Source organism: Nyctereutes procyonoides, unplaced genomic scaffold (genome assembly GCF_905146905.1).
Source record: "Nyctereutes procyonoides isolate TBG_1078 unplaced genomic scaffold, NYPRO_anot_genome, whole genome shotgun sequence".
Classification (NCBI taxonomy): Eukaryota; Metazoa; Chordata; class Mammalia; order Carnivora; family Canidae; genus Nyctereutes; species Nyctereutes procyonoides.
In genome coordinates, this window is record NW_026575131.1 from 46,660,720 (window position 1) to 46,674,346 (window position 13,627).

At 43.5% G+C, this 13,627-nt stretch overlaps 1 protein-coding gene across 1 annotated transcript; it reads left to right on the forward strand.

The window, feature by feature from the left end:
• Positions 1–10,068: 10,068 nt before the first annotated feature.
• Positions 10,069–11,028, forward strand: LOC129522344 (olfactory receptor 10H1-like). Its single transcript, XM_055344538.1, has one exon. The coding sequence runs from the start codon at positions 10,069–10,071 to the stop codon at positions 11,026–11,028; it is 960 nt and encodes a 319-aa protein (XP_055200513.1).
• The last annotated feature ends 2,599 nt before the right edge of the window (positions 11,029–13,627 follow it).

Genomic DNA, 13,627 nt, shown 5'->3' on the forward strand with positions numbered 1-13,627 from the left:
TAGCATGTTTGGTGGTAAGGAAATGTGATAGCAGGACTGGAATAATTATGACTCTACCTAAGATTGTTGTGGAAATTTAGTATATAAAAATACTGAATAGCTATTGTTGTATGCATCCATAGGTATTGAAGCAAGCCAGGTATTTGTTTTTCCCCCAATTGTTTGCCCCTCTCTTGCACAGGCTCTGTCTCTTGTTGACCCCATGTGATGAATTCCATCCCATTACCTCTTTTTAAGAATGTGTTATCTACCTATGGGCTAGTGGAGAGACATCACATGGATGTGTCTGGGCACTGATGTCTGGGCATTCACCTTAAGTGGAGGAGCAAGGAAGGACCTTCCCTCCTCCACCATAAGGATAAACAGAAATAAGCATAATTAAAATGCTTAAGATAATGCTTATGTAATAAAAGTATTGCTAAAAAAAATAAAAATAAAAAAATAAAATAATAAAATTAAATAAAATGAGAGAAATGTCAAAAAAAAAAGAAATAAGCATAATAATAATAAATGCCATCAGCATTGGGGTCTTTCTTATCAGGCACTGTGTCCAGTGTTGTATAAGTATTATCTTTTAATTATAACAAATGCACAAAAAAAGATAAACTATTTGTCTCCAAGGAGATCGTTGATTGTTTATAGTTCCTCACTGTCTTTGGAGTGGATGGACCCTAAAGAGATTTCTATGTTGATCTGAGTTGAGTGAAGTACATCAGAATGTGAAGCAGAGAAAGAGAAAGATGGAAAGACAGACAGACAAAGGGGAGAGGGTCCAGTGCTTAGGTAAGAACATACAGAATGTTAAAAGTGGAATGTTATCTGAATTCTTATGGAAATCCCATTCCCTTTTCCCCCACATTATCTTCAGTAAAATAGCAATTTCTCATTCCTGTGTTTCCTTGAATCTATCTAGGGGATTATGTTGTAGGCACAGTGCTATTCCAAGATGGCAAAAAGAGAGGTCAGGGTATAGGTACCCTTAATATGCAGATGTGAAATATTGGTGGAGACAAGCAATCTCTGAATGGAGGGTCACATGGAACTTTTTCTGTCTGACTCCCATGCTGGGATTTGGAAAGCATATGTCTGAGGATCCAGGGATGGGTCCTTCTGTTGGTGTAAATTCTTACTTGAAATTCTAGCCAGATATTTGAGTTGCAGGAAGAAGGAGATGTGTTATAATAATAAACCTAAGAATGACTATCACATATGAGTGCCTGCTGTTTGCCAAATGTTTTGGGAAGGATTTCCTGTGTATTTGTTTACTCTTCTAAGGTTCAAAATGAACTATTATTTTTGCACATTTAGATATGACCCACATCTATTACTATTCACGTTTTTGAAATGCAGAAACTGCAAACCTGAGAGATTACTTGTTCCCAGCCACAGTGTCCTGAAGTGCTGAAGCAGGAATCTATTACAATATGCATTTGTGTGCAGTTGGTGATCAGGAATGCACCTCTCTCTCCTGTGCCTGCAGAGAGAAGTGTGGTTGTGACCAGGAGGAGAGGGCTGTCATTACAAGGAATAGACACCTTTCAGGGAAGAGGGCAGGTACAGCCTGTGCACACAGCCCTTTCACACAGCCAGAGAGAAACACTGACTCCAGAGGAGTTATAGAGACACTTTGTCACATCAACACTGACAATGAGACCCTGGGGTTCCATTTCATTATTTTACAATTATTGGTGTTAATGACTCATGCCAATCCGTCCTACCTGAGGTGCTCTTATCCAGAGCCTGTGACTATGTTCCCTTCCCTGGCTAAAGGGACTGCATGCAGATGAGATGCAGTTCAGGAACTGAGACAGGAGGTTACCCTGGATCACCCAGATGGGCCTGCTATGATTGCAAGTGTCCTTATAAAAGGAGGCAAGAAGGATCATACACAGAGAAATAGGGGTTGTGAACACTGAAAGGAGGGATTGCAGTAGCTGAGGTGGGAACCTTGAGCCAAGGAATGCCTGCTGACTCTCCCAGCTGGGAAAGCAGGAGACAAATTCTCCCCTGGATCCTCCAAAAGATGCAGCCCTGCTCACACGTTGACTCACACCTGGTGACCCTGATTTTGGCTTCTGGCCAAAGTGGTTTATGTGCTTTGTTACAGCAGCCCTAGAAAACGGACTCCTGAAATGGCATCCTGTCATTATATGTTATGTGGTTTCATGATGAAATTCATTTCAAGCCAGATTCTTAGGCCATTCTTCTTTATGGAGAAGACTTAGGGCATTGAGATTGCTCAAGGGAAGTATCTTTGGAAGTCTATTAGCAGAGGTGAAGGAGTCCCAACAGCCTGGCTACAGAATTTGCTCGTTGGCAGCAAGGCATTTGGGTGTGTTGTGAGGACACAGATGACCATGTGGGTACCCAGCCCAGGGCTTATGGTCTTCCCCCAACAAACTTAGTAGATGAACTGGAGGACACCGGGAACATTCTCTGTGCTCCATGTGATGGGGCTTGCGCATTATAATCAGGATACCCGAATACGAACATCATCAGAGAGAACACTGAATTGTAGGGGGCTGACCTGTGGAGAAACTAAATGAAGCAAAACCCACCAGGGATCCGAATATCTGGAATTCATTTCTTCAGATGGAAAAGGGACATCTTCACAAGGCTTCTTTTTCTTTTGAGTTTTTTGTATTTGAGTTCCCCAGAGAAGAGAACTACCAGGATGGATGTGTATACATACACATATGTATATATATATATGAATGTGTATATATCATATAACATATTTAATAATGTTTCAGTATGTTTTGAATTCATTTTTTTACTGTTTGTTTCTATTTTTTTAAATGCGCAATCCTATCGCATGTATAACATTTTTTCCTTGATACCATAACAATAGTGTTCCAGCTAAAGACTAAGTGACTCCAACTACTAAGTTAATGAGATACAGGTTGTGTAATTTAATTTACAAATTATATTGTCTTTCCTTTTTGGCAAATTTTAAAAACAAAGAAAAAACTTGAAATAGTATCAAAAAGGAAAAACTTTCTTGGCACATAGTAGGAGTTTATTACATATTTGTTGATCGACTAAAAAACTCAATGTAGTGAGCAAATAATGCTCCTGTGCAATTACAATACACTATAGATTATAATACATTGTGTTCTACCGTTGCATTTTATATGGTGTAACATGTTTGCATCCAGCTCTGCCTCTCCTGAATCTGAGGGTTCTTTTAGGGCCTGGTTATAACAGTGTTATTTTTGGGTCCTGAGATTCAGACCAAGTTCCTTAGCAAGGGCTCAGTGAAGATGTGATGGATGGAGGAAGGAGGGAGAGAGCATGAGAGATAAGAAAGCAGGGGTGACTGGAAGGGAGAAAGAAAGGAAGGAGAGAGAAACATCCAGAGAGGAAGGGGCATTCCCAGGGCCCCGCTCACCCTCTTTGGACTTGGAGGAGCTGGCATCCTATATCCCCGGCTCTGAGGAGAGACCTGTGGGAATCCACACCACAGAGGAGGGAGCCAGGGAGATAAAGCTCCCACCTGGCTTCCTGCTGGCCCCGCGCGGCAGCAGGCGCAGTCCCAGTCCTGGCTGCAAACAGGGCATCCAGGCAAACAGTCTTCTGCAAGCAAGGAAGAGGAACTCTTTCCGGCAGTGCTTTCCAGGAACAGGTGGCAAGAGCAAAAGGAGCTGGAAGGGAGAAAGCATGAGGACCATGGAAAACCAAAGCAGAGGGAGGCTCTGGCTGGGGGGAGGGCTCTGGGAGGGTGATGGGGGTGGAGGGAGGGTTACAGTCCCAGCAATGTGGTCCCATCTATTGCCCTCGCTGCCTCTTTCCCTCAAAGTCTGGACCCCCAGCAGTCAGGGATGCTGGCATCCACTCCCAGGAAGGAAGTGGTCTCTGTACAGGTGTGGGGAGAGTGGTGTTGAGCCAGGAGGGTGACACTGGGTTTCTCACCGTGCACATGTGTTCATTTATGCAGCACTGAGTGTGCTTCTGTGAATACTGTTTGTATATGTGCACTTGTGTTTGTATATATTCATCTCCTGTGCTACTGTAACAAAGTCCCACAACCAGGTGGCTTTAAACAACAGAAATTTATTCTCTCACCATTTTGGAGGCTAGGATTTGGCAGGACCATGCTCCTTCCAAAGGCTCTAGGAGAGAATCTTTCCTGGATTCTTCCAGATTCTGGTGGCCCCAGGCATTTCTTGGCCTCTGCCTCCGTCTTCACAGGCTGCTTCCCTCTCGGTGTCCCCTCCTACTCCTGTGAGGACACCAGTCATTGGATTTAGGATGCACTTTTATCCAGGATGATCCCACCTTTGCAAAGACCCTGTTTCCAAATAAACTCACATTCTGACTTTCCAGTGGACATGAATTGAAGGGGGTGCTATTCAACCCACCACGGCCCTTGTTTATGTGTCCCTAGCTTATCCCAATCCCAGACAAGTTCCAGGCACCTGGTTCGTGCTCAGTAGATGGCTGCAGAGCAAGCAACAGTGTCTCTGTTCCTGGCTGAGTGTCTCCTGGGTTTCACTGCCAGTGTGCATTTCAGAACCATGTACCTGTGTGTCTGTGTTCAGCTCTATTTGCTTATGCTCCTGGGAGTCCAGTCCTGAGTCTCTGACACAGGTGCATAAGCAGAAAGAGCTGAGGGGGTTGAATAGTGTGAAAGAAGGGCACAGGGACAAGATGTGGGAGCCAGCCTGAGTGTGCCCAGGCTTGGGGTTCTGGCTGAGAGCCTATAGCTAGGATGAGGGCCTGGCCTTTCTCCTCCTTTAAGTCACATTTGTATAGGTCACTTGGAGACTTTGGAGGAGTTGTTCTCAGAAGGGTGACATAGAACAAGTGCCAGACAGAGACACAGAGCCAAGAGAGACCCCCTTTTTTGGTACTATTTATACATTTTGGAGCACATACCCTGGCCTGTTTGTAGTCAGGAAATAGGAAGAAATGGTCTGCCCAAGGGAGTAGCAGTAGGTGCTGGGGCAGGAGATATTCACGGTGTAGAGCAAAGATTACCCCAGAACAGGGGTTGGCACCAATATGCATCACCTGGAAGAGAAGTGTGAGTGACAGCCAGCCCAATAATGACAATAAAAGTGACTACTACAATGCCAGCTAGCATTCTTTGAGAACTTTCTCTGTGTTAATCACTTGGCATCAAATCCCCACAGGGAACTTATGAGAGCAGTTCTCTGTTTATCCCAACACAGGGTGAGGACCTGGGATTTGAACCCCAGGTTGGCATGACTCCACAAGGTGCGTGTGTCTCAGAGGATAGACTGTGGCAGCCAGCAGAGGGGTGAAGTTGAAAAGGGAGGTGGGCAGACACAGTGCACCAGGAGACAGGGTGTGAGGCCAGAGCCAGGGGTAGGCCATGGCACAGAGGGGCTGGGAGTGGGAGCCAGAGATGACAGCTGAGATTTGAGGTAGAGGAGGCTGTTGAGACTAGTGCCCCGGGATTGCTGGGCTGCCCCCAGGTCCTTGTCAGCCCACAAATGTTACTTTCCTCTATGAAGGACCCCATCCTGACACTTAGCCCAATTGTCCATTTTCCAGATGGGATTCTAGGACCTCCAAGCATTGGCTGACCATGGCTCTAAGATACCACTTAGCAACAACCTTCTGGGGGAGGGAGTGAGGAATGTGGAAGCAGTGTTGTGATATCGTGGTGAGCCCTGCCCCAGTGTAAGTATTTGAAATCTTGTCATCAAATGTATGCAATGAATGTAATAATGATGTGTGTATCATGGATATACATGTATGGATCACTGAGATATATATATTTGTCAGTGATACAGATATCAATATAAGTGTGTGTGTGTGTTTGTGTGTGTGTGTGTATTTCTTTTCTAATTTTTCATCCAGAACTATGGTTTAAGGGCCATCCACATTGCTATGTGGATGTCAGGTTTGTTTTTTTCCTATATGCCATTTAGAGCTTCATGGTTCACGCCCACCACAGGTTACTTCTCCACACCCCCAGGAAGTGAGGGTCTCGCAGACTGCCCCGGACTCTCTGCCATCACAGACAATGCTGCAATGACTGGCCTTGACCACGTCCCCTCACTGAGCTGTGTGAGAGTTTCAGATGGAGACCTAGGAGCAGTGTTTGTGGGACTTCAGGTAAGTGTCCCCTTAATTTGGCCATGAACCACCAAGTACCCGCACGAGTGACCACAGTCCACTTATCTCACCTCTAGGTCAACACATAGCAGATCCAGCTTTCTAAGTCTTGCTGCTTTAACAAGTGGAAGGGGATGCCTGTACTCACTGTGTTCACAGAGAATTGCGGTTTTAAATTGAATTCCTCTAATTGCTAATCATCTGCTTACATCTTTGCTGCTTGCTTATTGCATTTCCTCAGCTGCAAATCTCCCGTGCCCACCTCCTCCGTTGCCCACTTTCTTTTTTTTAATAAATTTATTTTTTATTGGTGTTCAATTTGCCAACATCCAGAATGACACCCAGTGCTCATCCCGTCAAGTGCCCACCTCAGTGCCCGCCACCCAGTCACCCCCACCCCCCTCCGCCTCCCCTTCCACCACCCCTAGTTTGTTTCCCAGAGTTAGGAGTCTTTCATGTTCTGTCCCCTTTTCTGATATTTCCCACTTATTTTTTCTCCTTTGCCCACTTTCTATCATGATCCTGTCTTTTTTCTCCTTGGTTTTCTCATTTTTCTTTGTTCTCATTGTAGATTGGTCTCATTAGATATCTCATTAGATATTGGTCTCTTGTCAGTGGTTTGGGTTTTTTTTTTTTTCAGTTTGACTGAAGTATACATATTATACAAAAATCTGTATGTTTTTAATGTATACATTTCAATGAGTTTGGACATATGGCTATAATTGTGATGCCATCACCACAATCAAGGTAATAAAGGTATCCACCATCTCCAAAAGATTACTTGTGTCCCCTTCCTCTGTATGTTTGTGTGTTAAAACATTAATGAGATCTATCATCTTAACAAATTTTTAATTGAAATATACTGACAACATGGTATCGATTTAAGGTGTACAACATGCTGAGTTGGTATATTTATATATCGTAATGATGGCCCTTGCAGTGATAGTTAGCACCTCTGTCAGGTCACATAATAATTATTTCTTTTTGTGTTGGGAATAATGAAGATCTAATCTCTTAGCAAGTTTTATGAGTAGAATACAATAGTGTTGTCTATATTCTTTTTTTTTCCCCTATATTCTTAAGAAGTTTTTAATTGCGCACTATTGTAAAGTATAGGCTCTAGGTTATATAGCAGAGCTCCAGAACTTACCTATATTGCAAATAGCTTCCTGTTCTCTGCCATCTGTTAACTTTATCTGTGATGCTCTTTGTTAATATGACTCATAAATCTGATGTTAAAGTATCAATCTTTTTTATTTAAAGTTTGTGTCTTTTTTTTCTGTTTAAGGAACTTGTTTCCCATTGTTACAGCACAAAGATCCTATTACACTTGTTTTCATTAGCTGTGTTTTTATCTGTCACAATTGTTATTAATCTATCTTGATTCACTTTTCGTTGGGATATTGAGAGTCTAGTTTGGTTTTTGTTTGTTTGTTTGTTTTTTGTTTTGTTTTGTTTTTATACAGAGTTTTGGTTTTTGTTTGTAGGGAGATACTTTCCTCAACAGCATCCCCTTAACCATTCATCTTTTTCCAAAAGACTTGTGGTGTGACCTTAACCATATACAAATGGCTCTGTTTTGGAGGTCTGCATTTGGAACCACTGGTCATCTGTGTGTCCTTGAACTAATCCCACACTGCTTTGTTTCCAAGAATCTGTAGAATGTCTCCATTTCTCAGAAGGTAATTCCCTTCTCCTACCCACCTCCTTTTACTCTTCATTTCAAGACTGACTAGCGATTCATGGGTCATTATTTTTTCATAAACATTTTGGAATAAATTTATCATCTCTCTCAAGCAATCCAATGGATATTTTTGAGAAGATTACATTGCATGTATATGTTAAATTTGGGGGAGAATGAACATCTTTCTGACAGTGTCTTTTCTTTTCATACTTTTACTTATATGATATGCCATGTTTTCTATCTAGTAGAGATTTAATTGTTCTCCATGAAGCTCTTGTGTGTTCTTATTTAAAGTAATTCCTAGATTGTTGACAGGTTTTGTGCAACTTTGAGTGATATCATATTTTGTAATATTTTATTAACTAATTTTAAATTTATGAAACATAAGTTACAAAAATAATACTGAAAATTCCTATCCTCCCCCTCACCAACCCTCTCTAATGCCAGGATCTTACAGAACCCCAGTACAATGATCAGACCCAGGAAATAATCATTGGTATGTAACACTACGTAGCAACAGATCTTACTAGAATTTTTCTAACTCTCCACTAATATCCTTTTTCTATCCCAAGACACAATCCATTTCATTTGGTTGTTATTTCAACTTTTCATTACTTTTTCCTTTTAGCCCAAAGATTAATGAGTGTTACGTAACTGTGGTGATGTCAAGTGGTTCGACCTGACATTTACATTCTAGATATTTGGGAACTTTGAGATATCTTCTTATTATTAATTTCCAGTTTTATTGCCAAATGATCAGAAACCTGGGTCTCTATGATATTGGTACTTAGGAATACAATTGTGCTTGCTTTGTGGCCCACACAGGGTCTTTTCTGGTGATAATTCCATGCTCTTAGTGTTTGTTTGTTTTTTTTCTTTTTGTTTGTTTTTGGTGTAGTAAATAGGTATGTAGATGTGTCTATGTGTATTTGTACGGATTAAATATCCATATATAAGTATCTACATATATATGTATATATAGAACCGCTCAAGTATTAAATAATGTACCAGAACTAAGTCCTAAAACACGAGTAATTATGAAAGAGATAAATGTATTAAATACCCAATTAAAAGAGAGATACAACCATAAGCTGCTACACTTTAAGAGAATCTAATTCTGGTCATTTATGTCTATTCTCAGCCTTAACTTCTCCAGTGTTTACTCTCTTATCTATTCTATGTCCCTTAGTAAGTGCATTATCTGTATAATCTTATTAATCTTTTTAAAATCTTATTAATCTTCATAATAATCTTGTTAGCTAGACATTGTTAGTCATCAGCTTCCTTTTAGGGATGAGGAAACTAAGGTTCGAAAAGATTAAGGAACCAACCCGATGTTGTTGCTGTTGGTGTAGTTGTTGGAAGCACTGTTTTAAAACAATTTCTCAAATTTATTTAACTCATGTGGTTAGCATGGTAGAGATTTATATAAAGAGAAGAAAAGCCACCACATACTACTTGCTAAACCTTGCAGACAGCTTAGAGATGATGCAGCAAACCCAGCGTAAGGATGGTGAGATTTGCATCATCCTTTCAAAGATGGAATTTAAAATAGCACCAAGTTGCTCCAATTCCAAAATTTGTATTGGTGACCCCCACATCATAACTTAAAAAAAAAGGGATCCCTGGGTGGCGCAGCGGTTTGGCACTTGCCTTTGGCCCAGGGCGCGATCCTGGAGATCCCGGATGGAATCCCACGTCGGGCTCCCGGTGCATGGAGCCTGCTTCTCCCTCTGCCTATGTCTCTGCCTCTCTCTCTCTCTCTCTCTCTCTCTCTCTCTCTCTCTCTCTCTCTGTGACTATCATAAAATAAATTAAAAAAATAACTTAAAAAAAAAAGACTGAATTGTTGCTTTTTTCTTTAATTTTCCATTCCTACTTAGAAAAATGAGCCAAAGCACTGACAAGCTCTGAAGGAGGATTCAATCCAGGTGTGGCTGAATAGACACTCTGAGCTCCTTCTGCCAGGATTTTAAAATAGTGGTTACTATTATCATTACTACTACTACTACTACTACTACCACCACCACTACTACTACTACTACTATTATTATCACTGTTTCCTGCATTCTTACTATGCACCAGGGCCTGCACTGTGCCCTTGAGGCGCATGATCTTCCCTGAACCCCAAACAGCTCTGAGGAGTGCTGATGGTCATCGTGAGCAGCCAGTGGCGGAGGGACTGGCCATGGCCTGCAGAGTGAGGGCCCCACCCCAGGAAGTCCTCCAGGGCTGGGCTCAGCGCAGACCCGGAGCTCCTGCCCACCGGGCCACCTTCACTCTCTCCCCACTCAGGGATGGCTGCCACCTTGGGCCTAAACCACAGCTCTGTGTCTGAATTCATCCTCGTGGGCTTCTCCACCTTCCCGCCCCATCTCCTGCCTGCCTTCTTCCTGCTGTTCCTGCTCATGTACCTGTTCACGCTGCTGGGGAACCTGCTCATCATGGCCACTGTCTGGAGCGAGCGCGGCCTGCACACGCCCATGTACCTCTTCCTGTGCGCCCTGTCCATCTCCGAGATCCTCTACACCTTGGCCATCACCCCGCGCCTGCTGGCAGACCTGCTCTCCTCCCACCACACCATCACCTCTGTGGCCTGTACCAGCCAGATGTTCTTCTCCTTCACGTTCGGCTTCACCCACTCCTTCCTGCTCACGGTCATGGGCTACGACCGCTATGTGGCCATCTGCCACCCTCTGCGCTACAATGTGCTCATGAGCCCCGGAGGTTGTACCTGCCTGGTGGCCTGGTCCTGGGCTGGTGGCTCAGTCATGGGGCTGGTGGTGACCACAGCTGTTTTCCACCTCACTTTCTGTGGACCCAATGAGATCCACCATTTCTTCTGCCACGTGCCCCCTCTCTTGAAGCTGGCCTGTGGAACTGATGTACCAATAGTGGCCCTGGGCGTGGGGCTGGTGTGCATCACCGCCCTGCTGGGCTGCTTTCTCCTCATCCTCCTTTCCTACGCCTTCATCGTGGCTGCCATCTTGAGGATCCCCTCTGCTGAGGGCAGGCACAAAGCCTTCTCCACCTGTGCGTCCCACCTCACTGTGGTGGTCGTGCACTATGGCTTTGCCTCTGTCATCTACCTCAAGCCCAAGGCTCCCCAGTCTCTGGAAGGAGACACTCTGATGGGCATCACCTACACAATCCTTACACCGTTCCTCAGTCCCATCATCTTCAGTCTCAGGAACAAGGAACTGAAGACCGCCATGAAGAAGACCTTCCTCAGCAAACTCTATCCCCAGAGCTCCTGAAGTGGCTTCTTTTGTGGCAGGGGATGTGTTGGGTAGAGGCCCCTCAGGCTTCCATCGATAAGATGGGAATGATTATGCTTCACTGGTAATGATCTTTTTTAAGATTTTATTTATTTATTAGAGAGAGAGAGCATGTGCACAGGAGAGAGAGAGTGTGTGTGAGAGAGAGCAGAGGGAGGGGCAGAGGGAGAAGCAGACTCCCTGATGAGCAGAGAGCCCAATGTTTGGGGTTGGATCCCAGGACTCTGGGATCATGGTCTGAGCCAAAGGCAGACAGTTAACTGACTGAGCCTCCTGGGTAACTCTAGTAATGATTCTTGTATGTGAATTCCCCCCACCTGCCTACTTGGCAAGTACTCTAAATTCTAGATATTTGTTTTCTCTCCTTTCCCCTGGTCTCAGTGACCTCATTCCTCCCAGATTCACTGGGGTCACAACCTCCCCAATATTAATCATGTATGTCAACTTCCTCCTGGTTCATGTGCCTGAGGGTGGCTGGGAGTAGGACGGGGGGTGAAGTAGGGGGCGATGCCCCTGTACTATGTGGGGAAACCTATGTGCATAGTTTATCACAATGTATGAATGAGAGATGCTTGCTCTGCCCAAAATATATATAAACTGTGATTGCGCACCACTGTGTCCTCTGCTTCAGATACATCATTGCTCTCATTCTGAACACCATGTTGAAGAAAAAATAAAGCATTTATAATGAAGAAAATGATTGTTCATTTTTAGTTCTTCACACTGTTGGTGGAAAGATGTTTCCTCCTATGTGTTGCCTTTGTTAGCTGAGCTGAATGACCAGCCTGAGGAAGCAAATTACAGAAAGAAAGAAAAGCAATCTGAATTTCTCCTTGGAGGAAAAGAGCTGTGTAGACAGATGGGGCAAAGATATGGCAGGGGACTAAGGAAGTGGGGTCTGGGCTGAGGGAAAATGTTGGGAGAGAAAGAAAAACCCGTTACTAGTAGTTAACTGGGACATAAAGGAGGTGATGGTCCAATGATTGGTGAAAAAGTTTAAGGAAAGAATAGACATGTGGGCAGCCCTTGTGGTGCAGCGGTTTGGCGCCGCCTGCAGCTTGGGGTGTGGTCCTGGAGACCTGGGATCGAGTCCCACATCAGGCTCCCTGCATGGAGCCTGCTTCTCCCTCTCCCTCTGCCTGTGTCTCTGCCTCTCTCTCTGTGTCTATGAATAAATAAATAAAATCTTAAAAAAAAGAATAGACATGTAAATGGGCCATTTTATAAGGTTTATGAGGTTGCCAAAAGTGCCTGATGTAAACTCCCCTTCTCTGACTCCCTTGCAATCCTAAATAAACATCCATTTCTCTTTCGTGTGTAATGGAGTCAGATATATTGGTCGGTAACATGCACAGGCTGGGTCCTGCTTCAAGGGAGGTGCTTAGGCAAAGTCAGGCAGCCCCTTGGGGCTGTACCTTATTTTTAAATGGAGAACTGGGCACAGTGAGGTTTGGGACCTGCTCAGGGTCACAAAACCAGCGAGGTACAAGGATGCGGTATGGGGTAATGGGTCTCCAAACTGGAGACACATCACAGTTACTTGGATGGCTGGTTAGATCATAGGCTGCTGGGCCCCACTCCAAAATGTCTGATTCAACAAGTCTGGGAAGGGGCTCTAGAATCTGCATTTCTAACAAGCTCTCAGGTGCTGAGGCTGCTGGTCTGATGATGAAACTTTGGAAACCACTGCTCTACAGAATCTTTAGCTCAAAGATAAAGCCAGATATTTGATTTGGAAACAAAAGTAACCAACTTTCTCTATTTCTTTCTTTCTTTCTTTCTCTTTCCTTTTTCCTTCCTTCCTTCCTTCCCTCCTCCCTCCCTCCCCCTCCTACCTCCTTCACTCTGTCCCTTTCTTTTTTCCTTCCTATCTTCCTTCTTTCCTTGTTAATAGTTATTAATAGTTGATGACAACTTCTATTTTTTCCCATTTTAGGGGGCATTTATCTAAGTGTGATCTGTTAAAGAAACAGCTCTATGGAGATATACTTCACATACCTCATAATTCACCCACTTAAAGATACGTGCAATCATCACCATAGTCAATTTAGAACATTTTCATCATCTCCAAATAAAACCTTGTGCCATTTGGCTGCCATCCCTCTTTCCTCCCTTCCCTCTAACCCTAAGCAGCTACTAATGACTATATTTACAGATTTGCCTGTTCTGGGCATTTTTTTATAGATGAGGTCATAGAATATTGGTCTTCTTGTGTTTGGCTTATTTCGCTTAGCATGTTTTCAAGATTTACCTACATGGTAGCATGAATTAGTGTTTCATCCCTTTTATGGCTGAATAATATTCCATTGTTGGAATGGACCACACTTTGTTTACCTATTCATCTGTTGATAGATATTTGGACTGTTTCTGACTTTTGGCTATAATGAATAATGCTGCAATAAACATTCATGCTCAAGTTTCTGCGTGGGCATACATTTTCATTTGCGGGGGGGGGGTATATACCCAGGAGTGGAATTGAGGGATCAAATGGTAACTCTATGTTAAATCATTTGAGGAACTACTAGACTGTTTTCCAAAGTGACTGCACCAATTTCATCCCCACCAGCAGTGTGTTGAG

Coding starts and splice junctions, on each gene's coding strand:
- LOC129522344 (XM_055344538.1), top strand. CDS start 10,069: ATGGCTGCCACCTTGGGCCTAAACCACAGCTCTGTGTCTGAATTCATC.